General features: G+C 41.4%; 1 protein-coding gene across 1 annotated transcript in view; it reads left to right on the top strand.

The window, feature by feature from the left end:
• Nucleotides 1-20,276, top strand: part of LOC118797407 (gap junction delta-2 protein) — a 36,738-nt gene extending 16,462 nt beyond the window's left edge. Inside the window, exon 2 of the mRNA XM_036556749.1 lies at nucleotides 16,726-20,276. Coding sequence (XP_036412642.1) covers nucleotides 16,726-17,569 — 844 coding nt within the window. The 3' untranslated portion in view covers nucleotides 17,570-20,276. The remainder of the gene's footprint in view (nucleotides 1-16,725) is intronic.
• Nucleotides 20,277-22,804: the final 2,528 nt, after the last annotated feature.

Raw genomic sequence — 22,804 nt, 5'->3', positions numbered from 1 at the left:
TCATAAGTCAGTTGAGGGTGAGTCCGAGTCAAGTTGTGAGTCAGTTAAGCATGAGTCTGAGTTGAGTCGTGAGTCAGTTAAGAGTGAATACGAGTCGAGTCATGTGTAACTTAAAGTCTAAGTCCAAGTTGAATATTAAGGGTGAGTCCGAGTCCAGTCGTGAGTCAGTTAAGGGCGAATCAGAGGCAAGTCATGAGTCAGTTTAGGGGGAGTCCAAGTCGAGTTGTAAGTCAGTTAAGAGTGAGTCTGAGTTGAGTCCTGACTCAGTTAAGGGTGAGTCTGAGTTGAGTCCTGAGTCAGCTAAGGGCGAGTCAGAGTTGAGTCCTACATCGGTTAAAGGTGAATCTGAGTCAAGTCGTGAATCAGTTAAGGGTGAGTCAGAGTTGAGTTGTGAGTCAGTAAAGGGTGAATCAGAGTCGAGTCGTGAGTCATTAAAGGGTTTGTCGAATCGTGAGTCGGTCAAAATGCGACATGAGTGAAACTCGAATCTTACTCGCTGACTCGAGTCTCCATCTCTGGGTCATACGGAGCTGCTGTGTTGTAATGACAAGCATGTTGTGGGGGGGAGTCTAGGGGGGCATGTTCACACTCTCACAGTCACCCTGATAGAACACGCGTAATAAAAACAAACACGAGCCCACACACACACACACACACACACACACACACACACACGTCACCCAGCACAAACACAAACACTTACGACTCATTCATATGCGCTGAGACACACGCCAACTCAGTCCAACAGACAGATGGTCGGCCACCCACCCGCCCCTCAACACACACACACACACACACACACACACACACACACATACACACACACACACACACACACACACACACACACAGAAGTGTGAGGAAGCTAAATTTAAGTCCAGTGTAAAGCTGCCAGCACTGGAACCAGAACCACAGAGTCTAATACCATCTCAACCTTCACAGACTAACACTGAATTAAACACTTATACAATCATCCTCACTTTTACAGACACAAACACACAATGACAATATTCACCAACACACACCGATCAGGCATAACATTATGACCACCTCCTTGTTTCTACACTCATTGTCCATTTTATCAGCTCCACTTACTATATAGGCGCACTTTGTAGTTCTACAGTTACAGACTGTAGTCCATCTGTTTCTCTGCAGACTTTGTTAGCCCCCTTTTACCCTGTTCTTCAGTGGTCAGGACCTCCATGGACCCTCACAGAACAGGTACTATTTAGGTGGTGGATCATTCTCAGCACTGCAGTAACACTGACATGGTGGTGGTGTGTTAGTGTGTTTAAAAACTCCAGCAGCACTGCTGTGTCTGATCCACTCAGACCAGCACAACACACACTAACACCACCACGTCAGTGTCACTGCAGTGCTGAGAATGATCCACCACCCAAATAGTACCTGCTCTGTGAGGGTCCATGGGGCTCATTACCATCGTAGCTTCAGCGCTAAAACTAAAGAGGCTAAACTTCAATCATGTGCAAGTTTGATTTTGGCAGGAGCTGCAACAGCCATGCTGGCAGGCTATCAGCATTGCTAGTAATATGTCTAAAATAAACAGGTCAGTACCTAGCCGACTTTTAGAGTGACCATCATTGCAATTGCATGCTTCATTCTCCGTTTGATTGGAGGGTGATTAAGAGCATGGTGTTTGGCATTCAGCCGCCCTCCCCCTCATATTGGCATGTGAGATTTTGGCAGGCCTGCAGTGGGATGCGGGGCGGGTGGGATTGTCCAGAGCAGCGGCTTTAATCTGGATTACGGGCGTCCTTCCGTTCTCCTGGACCTGCTGCTCTTTCCCCCTCAAAACACATGCTTACGGAGCCACAGCAAACCACTGCGTTCATCCAGCACATCTGAGAGCAGAGAGGGAGCCGCAGGGCAGTTTAAGCAAAACAGCAACTGCTAATATGAATAATATTGTCTCTAGAGCAGTGCAACTGTCTGAGCTTTGGCCCTGTGATCATATCATGAGTTTGATCCATGGCTGGGAGTCCATAAGAGCACAATTAAACTCTCTGTTAGCTGACAAAACAGAATCAGCAGTTAGCGTTCACCTCCAAGAGCATTGAGCTGTCCAGCGACATTGTGCTAAGGCCAGTTGTTGCGTAGCATCGCGTAGAAGAGTGATGCTATAGAATGCTGGCAGAGCTGATGAAAGCCAGGTTCAAGTTCATTTTTTACACTCTACTCATATAAATTCTAGGGCGCTAGTAACTCAGCAGGAAATCTCAGCCACTTAGATGTCAGCTTTTATTTTATTGATTACTACAGCAACAAATCAAACAAAATTAAGACAATACCCTCAAATATATCAGTTAATATGCTTTAAAAATGCGATTCAAAAAAGCCATCCAGAAGAAAAAAAACGTGTTTTAATGCCTTTGCTGTATCAGTTATGCCTTTATCTCATTACAGACAGCCACAGCACTGCTGAATGAACTTGACATCAGTGGAATACCATCAATAGCCATATTTCAGATTTTCATACCTCAGAGCAGTAATTTTCCTGCTGTTAGTTCATACATGTTTTGAAAACCGCTGTAGAAGCACAAAGGCAGGGCTACTCCAGACCGAAGGCTGTGCTGTTATACTCTGTGTGCTGCAGTGCATTCTGTATAAGTAATATAGGCTTAACTTAAACTGCTAAGAATACGACTGACTGAGGCTTAACCAAACATGACAAGGACTGAGACTTGACTCACTCTGACTTTCGAATATCTCTTCTACAAAAATATACTGATAAAAACAGTTAGAATGACTGTTTGTTACACTTTTGGGACATTTACAAGATCAATTAAACCTAAAATCTAGGTTGTTCCCAGATATCAAGCACATAACGGTCCGCAGACTTGATAAGGTGGCACCTTGCATGCATGCAAGATCTCACTAGTTTTTAATCTCCTGAAACAGTTACAATGCACACAGCCTTTTATTTTGGAAAAAGAGAGAAAAAAGTTAATGTCTAGGCCTGATATAAAATGATTTAGTTGAAAATGTTGTTGATGACACTGTGCTAAACTGGTTACAGTGGTACACCCAGCTTTATTTATGATATTGCTATCAAAATTATTTACCAGTTTACAAAGGATAACGAAAGAAAGAAAGGAAGGAAAAATCCATAAATTGGACCGTGATTGGATGAAAAGCGTCTTTTTGTCCAACGCACTGCTTAACCACTGGTGGGCTGCCCAGAAAACGCTGAGCGAAAAGCCATTGGGCCTCCAGCTTTGCCGTCAGTGGGCCAACAGTGGCCCACTATCCTCTTACTGTCTAGGTTGGTGAGCGAGCATGTCCATGTTGGTCAGTAAAACAGATCAGCATGTGGAATTGGAGCTTTCTGCAAGCTACTGAGTTTCCTATCACCGTGTAAAAGAAGCTGCTGCACTGAAGTGTGAAGTATTTTCATAAGCTCCACAAAAAATTAGTCACCTTGCGTGTTTAAGGTGGTAGTATCATCAGGCTCCTGCAGATGCGGTTGCACAAGAATGATCGGGCTATAAATACCTGCGGGGTGTGGCGGGATTCATAGATTGAGAAAAGGTAGTACAGTGCAGTGAATGTCTCGTTCAATGCGTGGAAAATGGGTCGCAGAGCAGATATTAATGATTGGCTAAAAGGAGTGATTGCATTTGGGCACCAAAGGCCACAGCATGAAGGAAGTAGCTGAATGTGCAGGTGTATCAAAGCGTACGGTCATACGGTTCGACCAGCAGTGGCAAAAATCCCAGCCTACAGGAAATTCTCGTCAGAACTGTGGCCGAAACTGACGGACAGGGACCGACGGCATGTTTCACGGCTTGTGAATAAAATCACTTCGCCTCCAGGCAAGAACTGCTTCTAGAAGTCAGCACAGGTTCTTCACAACCAATTTCTGAAAGAACTCTCCGCAGGGAACCTCATACCATGAACATATGGAGCAGAGTGGCACAAAAGAGGCCTTAGCTCACTTCTGCTCACTAGGCTGACTGGTTACAGTGGACAAAGAGACACAAAAACTGGACTGTTCATGACTGGAAACGTGTTATCTGGTTAGATGAATCTCGTTTCTGTCTGTGTGTGAATGATGCTCGGCATCGTGTTCATCATAGACCTCAGGAAGCCTTCAGTGAGGACTGTGTGCAGGTGTGGTTGAGGCTGGGGGAGCTCTGTGATGTTCTGGTGGTATTTTAATTACACAGAAATGGGTCCTTTGGTTGAGGTGACAGTAAATTTGACCCACAGTGTCTACATTGAGCTGCCGGACAACCAGATTTTCCCTTTTGCTCATCATCTTACCGGACCATAACATCCCTGTATTCCAAGATGACAGTTCTCACGTTCACAGGGCTGCAAATGTGACTGATTGGCATGATGAACATTCAGGAGCATCCACACATCTGGACTGGCCCGCAAAATCCCCAGATTTGAATTCTCTTAAAAATCTGTGAGATGCCCTGGAACAACGAGTAAGAATCCAGGGAAGGCTCCACGAAATCTAACGCAAGAGTGGCTGAACATTAATGTCGCCTACTTCCAGGAACTTGTCCAGTCCAGGCCAAATGGAATCACAGCTGTTATTTGTGCTTGTGGAGGTATTACATGCTATTAGGTACAGTACAGTCACAGGTGACTAATTTTTTGTCCGGTGAGTTTATTTATGTGTTTGATTGTTTAAAAAGGTAGTTTGAGGACAAATCTTCACATTTTTCAGCTTTCACATTCCTTACATATCAAAATCAATGCAACAACAGCTTTAATAAGTCATGCTATTAAAGAAAAGCAGCTTATCTGTGTAGACATAAGACAACTGTCACGTTTTAATTTGCATGCGAGTTCACGACTTTATTATGCTGAAGAGAACTGTTTGAAGGGTGTGCATGTAGAACAAGTTCATTTAATAAGATCCATTAAGATCTAATGAGCAATCTTAATGAGATCTTTTAATAAACATTAAATGACTGTCATAAATCAACTTGCAACTGTAGCTCTTCTGTCAGGACAACCGTGATGAAATTCCAGAATGAAACAATGAAGAGATCAGGACTTTTACCCCATACAGTACAGACAGTTACATGATGTGCCCGAGGGCCTGCCTGTCTCCTTGTTTCCTTTTGTTCATCTGAGAAAGATGAAATGAATTATATATGTTATTGCTGAGTGTGATGACATGATATTAAATCAATAGATGAACTGAAGTATCATATTCATTTAAAGAATATTCTGCTGCTTCAGTAATGGTTTATTATCTCAGACAGTAGTGCTCATTACCCATTCGCACTAAAAGAACAGAAAACCTGTTGACTCAAAACTCACTTATAATAGAAGTCAATTGGCAGATGCTGAATTCCAGTTTAGGATAAAAATATAGGTAACACTTTACTGTAGGATGATGTTCATAAGGCTATATAACACCCAGATTAGCTAAAGTAGCCTTTGTGACAGATGACACCTATTGGAATAATTATTTATAAACATTTATGTAGGTCTATGTCAGTTGTCATGACAAGCTTATCGCTGCTGTCGGAACAAAACGTATCTTTATTTTTGTCAATTTTCAGTTTTTGGCATAATTTGAAAGTTCCCATTGTCCTTTATGTTGTCTGTAAATTTCATGATGCATGGACTAAAGGAAATGACCCAAAATTACTTGGAAAAAAGTCTGGTTCCATTGACTTACATTAAAAGTAGAATGTGTTTTTTCCTTCTCCTATAAAGTTATCATTTTGGAGATACAAGGTTTTGCTCCGACAACAGCGTTATGTAGGTGTTATGTAGCCTTATGAACAGCACCCTACAGTAAAGCGTTACCAAAATATGTGACTGTATAACGCAAATTCTAAACTATCACTGTTCCAGTAGTTCAGGTGTTTCTTACCAAAGCTTCTTATAATGTTTTATCCAACTTTCTGGTACCCATGGTGATCAGGCTGAGCCTTTAAAACTCCACCTACACCACTATCCTGGTAGCAAATCACCACAAATTCTTCCCTCTGACAAACTATTCCCATCTCTGAACGAACCGACTGTACAGATTTACAGCTTCACTTCCAGGTTTACATAATTCTACCTAAAATTAGCTGTGAATCTGTATAATTGGTTTATTTTTTTTTCAGATAAGCATCACCTAAATTTATCTTTCAGGGAGGATTTCATGGAAGTGTTGCACAAATATATGTTTTTATATAAATGTGTACTGACGGAATTCAGTAACATCCTACTGACCACTTTTAGAGATGCGTTTTGAGTCTGTGGGTTTTCTGCTCATTTCAGTGTATGAAAATGATTGTCCATGTTAATCAACCATACATTAATGATGCTGCAGATTGAAATTAAAAACACTGAAATATTATTTTTAGCTTCTAATACACGTCATTGCACAGAAATCCATTGATAAAGCATGTTTAGCATATGTGGAGGAACCTTTGTGCCATCTACGCAAAATTCTTGCCCATTTTCGTGTGTTTGATTCTTAGAATATTCATTATTCATCCACATAAGCCAAGAATTCCCACACAGTCTGTGTATAAGGAGGTGCCAGACCAGTGAGAGCTTTAAAACTAGCAGAATTTTCAATCCTGCTCCTTCTTCTCGGTTTGATTTGACCAATTACACAAGTTGTCTTAGTATTAAGTGCACAGAATACACACAAGCAGAAAAGTACTGGATACATAAATCAGAGTCAAGTAACATTTCAGGGCTGAAATTTACCTTTCATTATATTTCACTGTGGTAATAAGGAGATTTTTTTTTTTCTTTGCAACATTTGCTAATAGACATAGCCATGCAGTCTGTCATTAAGTTTAGAACATGAGGTGTCACCGGACTCTACAGATACATATAAGTATCTAATTTTACCAACTATGGAAGTGTCACATTCGAATACAGCCTTAACAAGCATGTAAAGAAAACAAAATTGGGCCAGTTACAGAGCCCTGTGAACACCATAAATGAAATGAAGCCTATTTGAGGCAGTGTGACAAAATCTAACAGAATATCTGCCCCTTAGATTAAATTAAGTGGCGAACATGTAAGTGTTGTTAACTCACTCGTTCCGTTGCATTCTGACCAGCAACAAACAAATATGCAGCTTTTTTAACCAACAGTTTCTGGCTAACTAACACAAGCATGAGTCCCACTGAGCTGGAGCTCATGTTCAGAGTTAAAGCCTGGATGACGATTTGGGCTGTAAGTAAAATTACAGCATATATCATTTAATATTTTTGGCTTAGTTGAGCAAAGAGTCATGTTTTGGTTAACTTTGTGCTATTTATGTTGTTCTCGTTAGTTTCCCCAACACTTACACCTGCTCAGTGGGCAGGTGTGGGGGGCGGGGGGTGTGTGTTTGTGTGTAAGTATTTAGTAACTATTAAACTCAAAGTAAAAACTAGTTTGTTTGGTGAAACCAGTTTTGATGTGTAAACCTACACTTAGTAAACACTTACGTTACAACTACACTCTTAAAAGAAGGTTCTTCAAGAGTTCTTTGGCAAAGACAGTGGGCCTCATTCTCCAGTATCTTCTCAAGTTTTGTTCTTAAATGTGTTGTTGAGAAAGATCCTAAGAAAGTAAGTGGGTTTAAAAGAAATTTCTTCTTAGGAACGGTTGGTGAACGAGGACCAATGGTTCTATATAGAACCATGAACACTCAAAGAACCATTTACATGCTTAAAAGGTTCCCTGCATGGTGAAAGTGTTTTTCCGATTGATGGAGAATGTGTTGTATATGGTTCTATATAGAAACTTTTCAGATAGCATTCTGTTATTGTTAAGATTTTAAGCTTGCAACAATAGAAGAACCCTTTTTGGTGTTATATAGAACCATTTACAACACATTCTTCATCAATCTGATGAACCATTTCACCATGCAAAGAACCATGCATGTAAATGGTTCTTTGAGTGTTCATGATTCTGTATAGCACCATTGTCTTTACTTAAGGACCCTTGAAGAACCATCTTTTTAAGAGTGTAGCCTACGTTTGAACTCGGCCCCTGATGTTCTAATCACAGTTTCTTCTCCTCTTGCTCTAATTCTGCATCAGTACAGTGATGATTTATCAGCATACGTTGCTTATTAAACCCCAAAACCTGGACCCAGAAACAACACACAGACACAAAGCCTTTCTGAATCTGGGCCTGGAGTTATTATATGAAAGGCCAAAAGGGAAAAGGTAAAAGACAGAATAGTCCACAGAGCAAAAGAGAAGCGAAATCAGCATAACAGAGAAATAATTTGCTCTGTGGGTAATTAATTTATTCAGAGCCGGGAATCTGTCCATACAGGTTTTACAGATTCTCAGAGGGGTTTGATTTGCACGGGTAGTAAATGAAAATCGCAGACCGCAGGCTGTCATGGGTAAAAGCAAGCAGAATAGCTTTGGCTGAGAACGCCACAGGCTGCAGCTTTACCAGAACCCAAACGTCAGCTTTCAGCTGGAGCTTTTCAGGTTCTAATCCTCCCTTTCTCTTCATCGGCTATGCAGTTTTACATCTTCTCACCCGTCTCCTCGTTAGCTAATCTTATCTTTATCCATCTCCTCTTTGGCTATTTTCTTTTTAGCATCTTCTCTTTACCCATCATCATCTTCTCTTTACCCTGCTGGAAATACAGCACACACCAGCATTAATTCCATGCTGGTCTAAACTGGATTGTGCTGGTCTAGTGCTGGTTTAGCTGGTCACCCTGCATCATCATGCGGATTGACCAGCATGTCAGCATTCAAAACACAGCAGTTTTGCTGGTGACCAGACATGCTGGTGTGTGCTGGTGTTTCTAGCAGAATAGCCATCATCTGTAGCTACCTTCTCTTAGCCATCTTCTCTTTAGCCATGTTTCTTTCTGGTCCTCTTCTTTTAACTCTCTTCTCGGTGGTCATCTTCTCTTTAGCTAATTTTCTCTTTAACTAGCCATCTTCTCTTTAACCATCTTCTTTTTGGCCATTTTCTCTTTAGCTCTTCTCTTTAACCATCTTCTTTTGGCCATCTTCTCATCAGCTCTTCTCTTTAGCTCTTCTCTTTAACTCTTCTCTGTAGCTCTTCTCTTTAACCATCTTCTTTTGGCCATCTTCTCGTCAGCTCTTCTCTTTAACTCTTCTCTTTAGCTCTTCTCTTTAACCATCTTTTTTTTGGTCATCTTCTCTTTAGCCATCTTCTCTGTAGCTCCTCTCTTTAGCCATTTTCTCTTTAGCCATCTTTTTCTCATCGGCCCACTTCTTTTTGGCCATCTTCTCTTTAGTCTTTCTCTTTAAATTTCTCCTATTTGGGCTATTTCATCTAAACATTTTTTCTTCAGTCTTTTTTTTCTGCATTCAGAAGGTGGCGAAGGATCTCACTGAACAGAATTCAATTTCACGGGCCACTACACTGAGGAGGAGGTGTTCACGTGTTCTTTTTTAACAGGCCGTACATTCAGTAGTTGTGCTTTCACCAAAAACCCATGGCCTGCAAATGTAAATCTGCAGCTACGCCAGGTGTGAAAAATCTTTCCAGAAGGCGGCTAACGGTGGAAAAGCTGCAGGTCTTTGTGAAGCTGGTCGTTATCTCATACAGTAACTGCTCCAGCGCACAGCCAGCCTCCCTCCTCCCTCCTTCTCCTGCTCTCTTTCTGCCCCTGTGCTGTTGCCGTGGTAACAGGCGCAGGAAGATGGGTGCGGGAGAGATAGAGTGAGGCACGAGGAGGAGGGAGAGGGTGCTGTGGGTAAAAAGACTGATCTCTCTCCCCCTTTTTTCCTTCTCTCTCCTCCATCCACTTCAGCAAAAAATATGTCTTGGCATCTTACATGCAGGAAATACATGTAATATTGCACAAAAGTAGTCAGTTTAAAGAAGATTATAACATTTCTGGTCATTTTTGCCAATTTTTTAGATAAAATTGATTGATCTTAACTATTAATTCTAAAGTCTTTAATATCTTTAAAGTAAAATAAATCTTTAAATAAGTAAAATGACCTACTATTGCAGTTTGATGTATAGAAATTAATTTGCAGGTTTCTTTGGTACAACTGCAGTCAAATGCCGGTGTTTTTATACCGTTATTAGCCTTTATAAACTATAAACTATAGTGGTATTGTGGTATATAGTGGTATATATATATATATATATATATATATATATATATATATATATATATATAAGCACCCTACACTATACCTTGGGCAGGACTCCTAACACTACCTTCACCTACCAGTGTAAAATGATCAAAATTGTAAGTCGCTCTGGATAAGAGCGTCTGCCAAATATCCTAAATGTATATGTCGGTTCGTTAATGGTCTCGTAATTCGGAGGATCCAGCAACGTTCAGCGAAACCATTTTGTTCAGTCCTGTTCATCACTGTCATAGAGGAACCCTAGAGTTCCTAATACAGGCCTGACGCCGACAGAATGACACACAACTTCAGTGGCCCATTGGTAAGCTAATGCTAGGGCTAACAGTTTAACGTTAGCTGAGAGGCAGTCGTCGTCTTCTGTATGAGGTACATTACCTTCTTTTCAGCTCAGTGAATGATTTGAAAACGTGGGTTGAAAGAGCTTTTTGAACTTTAGCTAACCTGAACTTTATTACCTGCTAGAAAAACCAACCTGGCTGCTCACCAGCAAAACCAGTATATGTCATGTTTTGGTGCTGGTTCACTGGTCAGCAGCAGTGAAATTTAATATGCTGATTACCACCAAAAATAGCACATCAGCAAACAGCATTTCTACATCGTCTGAGCAGACCAGCTGCCCCTTATGGTGTGTGAAAATTTCATAGTGAATGGGCTGATAGAAATGCTCCAAAACTGCTTGGAATAAAATTTTGTTACATTAAAAGTGAGGCCCTCTACTGTAAAGCTGCAAGACGGTCATGCTAGTCTATGCTGGTATATCTAGCAGGGTAGCCTTGCTGCATCACTGCAGACGTCTCAGTCATGTCTGTGCATCACAGCAAAGCAAAATAATAATAATAAACAATATTAAGACTCTACACTGAGTAGTTTATTAGGTACACCAACTTTGTATCTACACTTATTGGCCCTCTTATCTGGTACTACCCAGCAGGCTGCTAGGTTAAACATTGAAACATAACTTTGGTAGCTTGAAATAAACGTTTGTACATTTACAGTTCTGCATGTGAGGAGCTGACACTGCAAGAACTATTCATAACACTGTGAGAAAGAAAAATGGTCACACTTTATTTTGATGGTCCCCTATAGATGCTCTACAGATACTTAAATCATTAACAAACCTTCTGGTGATGTTCAGTTGATTATCAAAAACATTATGGTTAGGGTTAGGGTTAGGAGTAGGTGTAGGTATTGCCTTGAGGTTAAGGTTAGGGTTAGGTTTAGGGTTAGGAGTAGATTTAATAAACTCTTTCACACTGAACTTGAAGTTCAGATGAATTTAATGGATATTTAGTTGAATGTTACTTAAAGGCCGACAGAAGATTTACAAAACACCTACAGTGGACCATCCAAGTAACACTGAACTTCACAATCAGTTGCATTTAATGGCTATTTAGTTGAATGATACTTAAATATATACCAAACATTTACAAAGAATCTACAGTGGATCATCCAAATAAAGTGTTACCAGAAAAACAATGAAGAGATCGACTGTCGCTCCATAACGCGGTTTCACTTAAAGACTAAACCGAAGAATAAAAGCACCAGCCTTTAACTAAAGCCTGTATCAAAACACACCACAAATTAATTTCTGTAAATTATGAACAAACAAGATACATTTTGATTCGATCTGACAGACTGATTAGCCCCTACGGGAGGAACGATTGAACACAAAGAAGATTTAATGTAGTGTTTAACATGTTCTCTCAACGAGGGGTTTAGAAAAGCCCCATAAAATAATCTCTTTTAGGAGCACGCTTTATTACAGCGCTGTAGGGGAAAACAGAGAGAGAGAGAGAGAGGGAGAGAGAGAGAGCGAGAGAGAGAGAGAGAGAGAGAGAGAACTTGTGTAGAGGAGTAGGTGGGGGTTGGGGCCGTGGATAATCTAAAGCTATTGGATGGCATTAAAAAACTACTAATGCAAGAATCCCTCTATTGGCCGCAGTACAGATTAAAGGTTGAGGGTTTTGCGTGTGGAAGCCATTATATAATTCATTCTCTGATGAGATTTTCTTTTTTTTTTCTTTTTTTCATTGCTTTTTTCCATATTGGCATTTGTTTTTTTTTATCGTTTACAGAAAAAGTTTCTCTTTATTATGTGTGTATCTGTCCCTTGCCCCACTTTGCTCTCCTGTATTTTTATTGGTAAACAAACCCATGGAAGAAGGACGCATTCCTCAAGTCCTCACAAGGGCAAAATGTATTTTCAGTTTTTGGCTTGGAATGAATCCAGATTACAGGTGGCTTTCTTTTTTTTTCCCACCATAGCTGCGGGGGGGTGCTATGGCTGATTTGGTGCGGATTAAATCCGGCCCCCCTGACCCCACAGCTGGAGCACAAGCCTGGCGCACAAATCCATTTCGATTTAGATTAGAAACCAGGGAGGGGGGGATTGTCCAAACACATCAAATTTTTATCCGGCCTGACACCTTCGCACGGGCAGGCGGCTCTCAGTCAGATCAGTAACGTTACAGAATTTAGGCTTTGAATGTGCTTCTTTGGTGTTGCAGTGATATTTCTGACTCATCCCAGTGCAGGAGTTAAACTATAATTAACTAAACGACTGACAGTTACTGTTAATACAGGGTGATTCAAAAAGATTCATCTGGTTTCAGAATGATTTATTTCACTTGTAAATCATTACAGAACAATGCAGTAAACTGTAAATGGTTTAATTGAGCATAAAGTTTATTATGTAATTGTACAAGTGCTCACTTTTTGAATCACCCTGTATAATTATCTATTCAACTGACAATTAGTGTTAATAAACTGGACAACATGCTGACAATATGATACTTATTTTCTTGTTTATGTGATAAAGCATTTCACAACACAATAAATAATAACAAAAATGATAATGATAATAATATATAGTAATCTACTTCTAATAATAATAATAGTAATGATAACAATCTGTGACTGTTTGAGCTTGGCCTTCAGTTTGAAACATAAAAGTGAAAAACTCCTCTATGATAATGCTAATTATCATAATCCCCTATGATATTCCTAATATTATGTTAGCACTAAGCTAACAGCACCTCACATGAACATTTTTGGCCGTTCTAGATTAAACACAGACAACTGAAGCTTGTAACAGCCATTATCATATATTGCTTGTATGTATCAGTGTTACAGTGACTCTCTTAGTAAAGAGTTCTGTCATAGAGCTGCCGCCACTGTTTTACATTCCTAACAACTAACCGGAACACCGCTTAAACTACAGCTCGTATTCACAGTCAGTGACGTATCTAGAACTTCCAGAAGATGTTTTGTTTTACAAAATTGGTCCCAAAGTGTCACATCCTAATTATGCTGGTAGGTAATCTAACATGTAAGGCCTTCTGTCCAGCTCCTAAAGTCCTAACCAATAGGAGAGCAGCTCAGCTGTATTGACCCACACCCTTAAAAAAGACTCAGCTATTCAGTGTTTGAGTTCTATACAGAACCATGTCATGCTTTAATGATTCTTGCTGTGGCGTAATGAAATTGTTTTTCAAGAGAATGTGTTCTATATAGCACCAAAAAGTGTTCTGCTATTGTTACAATGTCAAGATTGCTGACGATAGAAGAACGTTTTGTACAGAATCATATGTAACACATTCTCCATCAGTCTGAAGATCCATCTGACCATGCAAAGAACCATTTAAGCATGAAATGGTTCAATATAGAACAATCCTTTCTGGGTCATTTTCTTTTGGGCCTTTCAAATATTTAACCCTTTTGTTTCCAACCAAAACTTACCAAAATACCAATGAGTATTACTGCAGTACTTACACAGCTTAAATAGAAGAAACATGATGACTATTCAAAATAAAAATGAACTAAAAATTAGAAACAGATTTTCTTTTAATTCACAAAAAAAACAACACCTTCTCTGAATGCCCAGAAAGCCCTGGGTGTTCCCTACAGGACAATTAATAATAAAAGTAAGCGACAAAACGGACAATAAAATAAACAATGACATCAACCAAGGATAAAGAACTGAAATAAAAATGTAAACATTTAATGTAATGTAACTCTCACTTCTCACGTCCAGAAAATATGTCCAGTTTCTGAGTTTCGTGGTTGGGTGGATTTATCAATGTCCTCTATAAGAGTATACAGACGTATGCATTTGTTATACAGGTGTTAAAACCTTTGGATATGACTGTATATTCATAACCACAACTATAACGGATTGTACCTTTATACTGCATTAGCCTGATACTCATGATGTCTGTATGAACAGGTGGCCTCCGTGGTGGTTGAAGCTCCGTGTGCAGTAAGCACTCCTCTATGTGGACGTGCTTTAGCTCCGGCGCTGCAGACTGCTTCAGGCGAAAGCCTGGCCGGTGTAGCGTGATCAAACGCTGCCTTTGTGTCCGTTTTAAAAATGAATGAAATGAGAGAAGCGACTTTGTTGCAGTCAGACAGGGCTGCGCAGGGAGGAGAACAAATCTAGAGGAACTGTTTCTGAACAGGGAGCGCTAGCAAAATGTTAGCATCATCATTTGTTCCGAGCTAAAGGCTTAATGCATCTCGCTGCACTGAATCAGAGTAGGATAGTGATAATATCCAATCCCAGTACTATATTCATAGGTTCATATGTCCAGAATTTGTAGACAATAACCTTCTAAAATCAATAGTATTAATTAGGGATATTGTATCAGAATGAATTGCAGCGTATCATACAGTATCTAGTTGTATTGCAGGATTTTGTATTGTATCTAATTACATCACAGCATTTTATATGAGGGCCGTTCTACAGAAACGTCCACTTTTCTATCTCTCCATAGGAGTCACTGGTGTTACTGATCCTCATTGGTGTTACACATAAGAAAGGAACACCAGAGACATTTTAAATGAACAATGCATTTTACAAAACGGCTGCTACAGAGCATCAAACCACATGTTGTCAATCATGGAATATCCACTAAAATATGTAATTTAATCCATTTGTATTCTATTTTTTCACAATTACCTCAGAATAACGTAGGTCACACTAGTGACTTCAGCTAAAAGCTTTGTATGAAATCATGAGCTAAATGAGAAAATCTCTGATAACTGAAAGACACAGTGGACTCACCATGTGCTTTTCTTCATAGATCCTCAGAAAACAGGTAAAAAGAAGTCAAGTGACGTCATCAGTGTGACTTTTATTTCAAAAAAACAGTTTTTGTTATGGGTAACACCAGTGACACGACTCCTGGGGACCACAACTTTCATTATATATTTTATAATATTTATTTGGCATTTGTTTTCTTTGTGTGATTTAATTCATACATTCCATAGTCATATATAGATTATTGCAGTTAAAATTGCAGAAAAACTTGTATTTTACCTCAAAATATGGCCTCAGCCTTTACACATGACTGTGGGGCCGAGCTCTTCTGTGGTGCTTGGAATTCTATATGACTGATTTGAAAACCAGTATTGCTAAATTGAGGCTCAAGAAGGTGTAATTGTTAAAATAACTTATTGTTTTATTTTAAAATATAAATAAATTGTAACCCTGACCGTGTTTTTCAAGAGTAACACGTCTGTAAACGCTATGGGGCTCAAAACTGGACGTTGAATGACCCATTATGTTGATTTGTATTGCAGTGCATCTATTGTTTTGAATGAATGTATTATATAGTATCAACAAGTGTGTTAGCATGTGGTTAGTGTGTTAGGGCCAGCTAACATATTAGTTTGTGCCTTGAGTGTTAGATTGGGACACTGTAAAACTGTTTTATTGTTATTTTATAATGTTGAATAAACTGAAAATGTAAACATTTTCACAGCACGTTTTCAGGCACTTCTAATTTTTGCTGTATCGTACTCAGATTGAGTTTTGTGAATCATTAGTATTATTCGGGAGTTTATCCCCCCTCTACTCTTCTGAGAAGGCTTTACACTAGATGTTGGAACATTGCTATGATGATTTGATTGAGCATTAGTGAGGTCAGGTACTGATGTTGGATGGTCAGTTCTGGGTCACTCCAACTCATCCCAAAGGTATTGGATGGAGCTCCATCACTCCAGAGAACGCAGTTTCACTGCTCCACAGCCCAGTGCTGGGGAGCTTTATACCCCTCTAGCCCACTAGAGTATCGTGACCATATGCTCATGTGCAGCTGCTATTGGTCAGTGCTTTTTCTAGGGAAATTGAACAGCTGAATTCAATCATTATAAGGTCTGTCGGTTCTACAATGACTACGAAGCCCACTGACAGCACTCACAATCCTTTGACTCTCCTTTCACTCTCTCACCTTTCAATCCAACACTCCTACAGAAATAGCAATGCAAGCTTAGCAATCAAGGTGTGCTGCATGGCCTGTTGCCATAGTGAGAGAGCAGAGAGTGGCGTGACTGCAATCATGTGCTTAGCAAAATAATGAGTGAAACATAAGCACTGAAGGTTACCGTGTTAACACTGTTTAATAGCACGGAAGGAGTCGCTATAATTAGAGCCTGAGCGAGCGGCTACGTCAGCTCTCGCTTTCAAATTAGACCACTTCATTAAACGAGCAGAGAGGGGAGTGAGGAAAAAAGGCTCATTTGAATAGGGAAAAAATGGCTAATTAGCAAGCTCTGTCACTAACGGTGAAAAGATTACGTCAAAGGAAGGTTTTTTTCTCTTTCATAACTCTCTTTATCTCTGTCTCTCTTCCAGAATCCTGCTGACAGTGGTGGTGATCTTCCGGATCCTGATCGTAGCTATCGTGGGCGAGACGGTGTACGAGGACGAGCAGACCATGTTCATTTGTAACACCCTTCAGCCGGGCTGCAACCAGGCCTGCTATGACAAGGCCTTCCCCATCTCGCACATCCGCTACTGGGTCTTCCAGATCATCCTGGTCTGCACCCCTAGCCTGTGCTTCATCACCTATTCCGTGCACCAGTCGGCCAAGCAGCGTGACCGCCGCTACTCTTTCCTGTACCCGATGCTGGAGAAGGACTACAGCCGCGAAGGTGCCCGGAAGCTGCGCAACATCAATGGCATCCTGGTGCAGCACCCGGACAGCGGCGGAGGCAAGGAGGAGCCCGACTGCCTGGAGGTCAAAGAGATTCCCAACGCGCCACGAGGCCTGACCCACGGCAAGAGCTCGAAGGTACGCCGGCAAGAAGGTATCTCCCGCTTCTACATCATCCAGGTGGTGTTCCGCAACGCCCTGGAGATCGGCTTCCTGGCGGGGCAGTACTTTCTGTATGGCTTCAGCGTGCCGGGCATCTTCGAGTGTGACCGCTACCCTTGCTTGAAGGAGGTGGAATGCTACGTGTCACGCCCTACTGAGAAGACGGTTTTTCTGGTGTTCATGTTCGCTGTGAGCGGCATCTGTGTGGTGCTCAACCTTGCAGAGCTCAACCACCTGGGCTGGAGGAAGATCAAGGCAGCGATCCGGGGCGTGCAGGCACGCCGGAAGTCCATTTGCGAGATCCGCAAGAAGGACATGGCACACCTGTCGCAGCCACCCAACCTGGGCAGGACCCAGTCTAGCGAATCTGCGTACGTCTGATCCTCCCTGTACCCATTGCTTGGGCAATTGTGGGCGGAACGTGTGAATGTTCAAAGTAAGGGAGAGGGAGTGGCTCTACCAAGCCACACCCCATTTCCACAAGCCACTCCCTCCCTCTGACTGAGAATGAGAAGGAAACGAGTGCGGTGTTGGGCTGTTGAATGAAGGGGGACAATTGGGGAGAGCTGAGAAGACCTGGATTCTTGGTCCTGGAAAGTATCAAGTAAAATATGAGGGCCAGGAGAGGACAGAGGAGCGGAAGGGCCGTCAGGGCAAGGTGACGGATATCCACGGCAACGTGCTGAAGGAACAACAAGTTCTTGGAACAGCTCCTCTTCATTTCTGGAGAGGTATAGAGGGGGAGGGAATGGGAGAGCATAGCAGCAGCCGTTCCTGCCATGAATCACCGCCATGGAACTGGTGCCAGAGGAAAATTACTGTTTATGCTTGGTCTCTTGTCAATGAATCGTGCTAAAGAAAACAATGAGGACGGATCTAAACATTATAGCGCTGGCAGCAGCTCCACCTTGACTCCCTTGTCTTCTCTGTAGGCTCCACAGTGGCACACAAGACTATACCTCAGCTTGACAGTGCCCTTCCAGAAGACCCTCGCTGTCTCCGTTTCGATCTAGCAACCCTCCACCTTCCCTCATCCTTTGTGCAAGAAAAAGAGCATGTGTCCAAGTACAGGAACATCAGAGAAGTGAACGAAGAACACTTGTTATATTATTATACTTTTTTGTGACTTGACTCGGTGCCATCATTTTAAATGACTGTTCTGTTTCGATTATATATCATATTTAGTTACCAAATCACTATCTAAGTAGATTCATTTATCTTTATGGGGGAAATGCTCAAGATTATTATTTATTCAGAGATTTCATATATACAAATGACTATTGTTTCAAAGCTTTTCTTTATAACAACACTGATTTTATAAGAAAAAAAGGAGATGTAAAGGTATTTGAAAAGGCATGTTTACAAAGCACTATGGAAACGTGTTGTTTGTCGTGAGTGAAGAGAGAATTCAGCGTGTTTTTCGATTCCATTTTTATCAGCTCGCTTTCTTCGTCCGTCGTGTTGGTCCGCATGCCTTTACGAGAAGAGAAAAGAAAAGATGCCGAGGAGGGATATGTGTATGTATGCATGTATGCGCTGCACTTTGTTTATGAGAGAGACTGGGGGGGGGGGCAGCGGCTGAGGGGACTCACTGTGGGAAGGGCTCTCTGGTAATGCTCTTATAGCAAGGCACATCGTAGTCCACTGGCCAAGGAGACAGAGAATAGAGGACTTAGAAGCAGCCTTCAGTGTTATTCAACAAGAAATGACACGCACAAGCTCAACCTCTTAGAAGAAAGTCTTTTTTTGGCCTTTAGTGGAAAATGGGGTTTAAAATGAGTGACAGCACTCACTATACCACTCCACTGCTTAGTGTCTTTGCTGAGAGAATAGACAGCGGGTGTGCGGGTGATCTGCTGGATTCCCATACCTGCTGACATCTGACTGCTTTCCTAGCTTTAGTTGCAGTGCTCCATGTGGCAAAAGTTGGCCAAGCTGCCATAGCCAGCTTTCTCTACGTTTTCGCTCAGTTTTGAATAATACAGCTTTGTTAAGTTGTCCATAGACAGAACTGCCCATAGGAATCGCGCACAGGCTGAGCACGCATGTCATGCAACGGGCTGAATTATACTTCTGCGAAAATGCGCATAAACAAATCTGCATTTATAGGTAAGCATAGCTCACAGGGCCTCAAATAATCTCAACCGCACATTGCGCGAATCCAGTAATGTTGGGGTTCGACGAGACCCAAACAGTCCTTGACCCGTACCAGAACTAGCGCAGAATCAAATGCAGCAGTTCGAGAATCAGCTGGGAGAGAATTATTTAAAAAAGTATTGCATAAACTGTGACGTAAGTATTCATCCTTCACAGAGAGAGGAAAAATGAGAGACTTTCCTTTCCGTTTTCTGTACGGTTTCGCTGGTTTGTGCACTGCCCCCTAGTGGACACATGCAAGTATGTTGGTGGACACCTATGCAAACGTCTGAGCATGCCATGCTCACAGATACGCAAACACACCGAAGTGGAAACCAGCCTTAAATTGTAGGATTTGGCCGTAAACACTCAGTCGTAATGTGCAGTACGAGTTACCCAGACAGCACCACTTCTGGAAATGTACGGCACTGGCTTATTTGGCCCACATGTCTTAAAACAGATCTGGGCCACTTCTGGCAGAGATATGGCAGCACAGTGGCCTATGTAACAAAGAAATGTGGTAGTCCAACACAATCTGCCTCAACACTAGGAGCACCTCTAAATATTCTAGATTTAAATCAATTTAAATCAAATTTGGTTTGTGAACTTAAAATGTAGCATTCACGGAATATTGAATACTAAGTGAACATTACAGCACCCAGATTTGGAAGGAGTCAGCACCGTCATGTGCGCCATCACTCATTTGCTATCAGGGTTATTAGAGAAGAACAAGATTTCTAAAACTGCCCATTTATCTAGGTTTAATCTCCGTTAGATTCCTGTCCAAGTGGGCTGTGATCCCTCATGAGTCCCTTTGTGTGCTGCAGGTTAAAGCAGGGCACAAGGTCTCAAACACTTGGAGCTAATGTTCCATTCAGACACAATTAGCCCTGTCTTAGCCGCACTTGAGCGTAAGTGCTTGAGCCGGCACTCTCAACTGCCCCCCCCCCATCGAACCCAACACCCCCCCCCACCGTCCTGCTCTCCACGTGCAGAGCAGAGCAGTGACAGACACCAATGAAACAGCGCAGAGACAAGCCAATGCAACTAGACAAACCACAGGCCGAGCGAAAACTCCGCCAGGAGAGATGAATAGAGAGATAGAGAGAGAGAGAGAGAGAGAGAGAGAGAGAGAGAGAGGAGGGAGACATTCAGACAGGCACGTGTTCTATCTCTGCTGTGTCTCGTACACAAAGTGCTTCGTGGAGAGGAACTGTTTAGGTTTGGGTCGACAAATACTGCGGCCGAGCTGTAACTCACTCTCAGCCTGAGCCCCAGGTAGGCTAATAAAAAAGATGATTCCTCAAGGGTTCTTTAGTAAAGGAAACGGTTCTATACACTCTCAGAAATAAAGGTCTTAAACTGTCTCTGTGCCCCTCCTGTCACTGGGTTGGTTCCCTCAAGGGTCCATCTCAGTACCTTTAGTCAGGGAGCATAACTGTACCATAATCCACTGAAATTATATTTTCTAAGCTGTACTGACTCCACACACCCCGTCTCGTCTCCAGGACTTTTATTTTATGGTTCTGTTTTGGAACATTAGGTCATGAAAAGGTACAAATACAAGGTTTTCACCTGGAAAAACTTATTTGAGGTTCACAACTGGACCTTAAAACCACTGTTGTACCTTTGAGGGAACTTTTACATTGTTTGTACCTTGATGAAGGAAAAATGTACCTGCATAGAACCTTTATTTCTAACAGTGTATAGAACCATGAACAGTCAAATGATTAGGTGTTTCTTTGCATGGTGAAAGGGTTCTGCAGATTGATGGAGAATGTGCTGTAGATGGTTCTATATAGAACCTTTTTGGAACTAGTTCTATACAGCACCAAAATGGTTCTTGTTTTGGTACATGCTTGACATCATAACAACAGCAGAACCCTTTTTGGTGCTATATAGAATTTTTTTAGTAAAGAAAACAGTTCTACATAGAACCATGAACAGTCTAAGAACCATCTGCATAAGTAAAGTGTTCAGACTGATGGAGAACATTACTGTAGAATGTTCTATATAGAACCCTTTTAAAAGGGTGCTCTATTGCACCAAAAAGGGTTCTTCTGTTGGACTTATATAGAACCATTTTCAACAAGGTCCTGTGTAGAACCATCTACAGCACATATCATATACAGCACACAACTCTTACACCATGCAAAGAACCCTGTAATCATGCAAAGCGTTCTTTAAATGCTAGTGGTTATATATAGAACCATTTTCTTCACTAAAGAACCTTCAAAGAACCATCTTTTCTAAGATTTAAGACACATTGTTTCAACATTCAAACATAAAAGGTTTTACCTCTAAAGTTCCACCACAACAGTCAAGCTAAGATATCCCTGATGGAAAAAACACCAAAACCAGTACATGTTGAGTTTTGGATGCTGGTATACTGGTCAACCAGCTGGATGACCAGCTAAATTAGCACCAAACTTTTTTTTAGCATTTCTAAAGCATAAAAAACCAACATCAAACAGGAACAAAGCTGTTTGAATGCTCTTAAAACAATTCAGGAATCAAATTGTCTTTATATTCCTCTCAAACATGATGATCCTACTTGACAAACTGATTCGGTAATATGTTTCGGGTCAATACCGCTAACTGAAAAGCTAAGCTTTCGACTAATTAGCTCAAAGAAGAGGTGCAGACTCTGGTAATTGAAGTCAGGACATACTGTTCCTGTTACCTCAGGTGGCGTAACCCTGAGGAAAGGGCTAAAGCTGTGACCTTGAAGGGGGGAGCAGGTAGCGCTAAGCAGCTAACATTAGCATCTATCCTGAGCCCCTTAGCGACTCTGGTTTTCTCTCAGTTCTCGAGCCGCGCTGCCCTGACCCTAAACCAGAAAGCAGAATCTGGCTACGTGATCTGAATTTACCTCGGCTGGATCAACTTTAAGGTACAAAAATGTACCGTTGTTGGAAACAATTAGCATTTTTAGATGTGCTAAAAACAGCTGCTTCCCTAAGTGAGCTGTTCTTCAGCTGACAGTGATGGTAGCCCACTCTTCTCCCCAGTCTCTCCCACAGTATGAACCTTTTTAAACATTTAAACAGCAGTTATGCAAGGACTATTTTTGTTTTTTTTCTTTGGCTCGTGCGTTTTTGTGTCACTCTTTCTTTTCTTTTTTCTGTACAGTGCTGTAACATGATGTTTTGGGGCATTTGCATTACGTAAAAGAGGGTAATTTGCCTGGGGAGCAGCTCCCTTGCCAAAGTACTGTAATATGCAACTTTGTGAGTGAATTGGGTTTTCAAAGAAGCTAATAGGCCTGCATGCATTATGCTACGTGGTTGGAATAAGCATGTTTTCTACTTTCTTTTGTATGCATTTGAGAAAAAAACCTGGCAAAAGTGAGCTTAGCTGTAGAATTTTCCCCCAAAAAATGGACTTTCATCCTTGGTGGTACTTGACAGCAACCTGGACTCTTAGTTAGCCGAAAGGAAACACAATTGAAATTGAAAGTAATGCTACTTTATCTTTACT

This window comes from Colossoma macropomum, unplaced genomic scaffold (genome assembly GCF_904425465.1).
Source record: "Colossoma macropomum unplaced genomic scaffold, Colossoma_macropomum, whole genome shotgun sequence".
Taxonomy (NCBI): Eukaryota; Metazoa; Chordata; class Actinopteri; order Characiformes; family Serrasalmidae; genus Colossoma; species Colossoma macropomum.
Note: the sequence above shows the minus strand (reverse complement) of the source record. Positions and strands in the feature narration are given on the sequence as shown.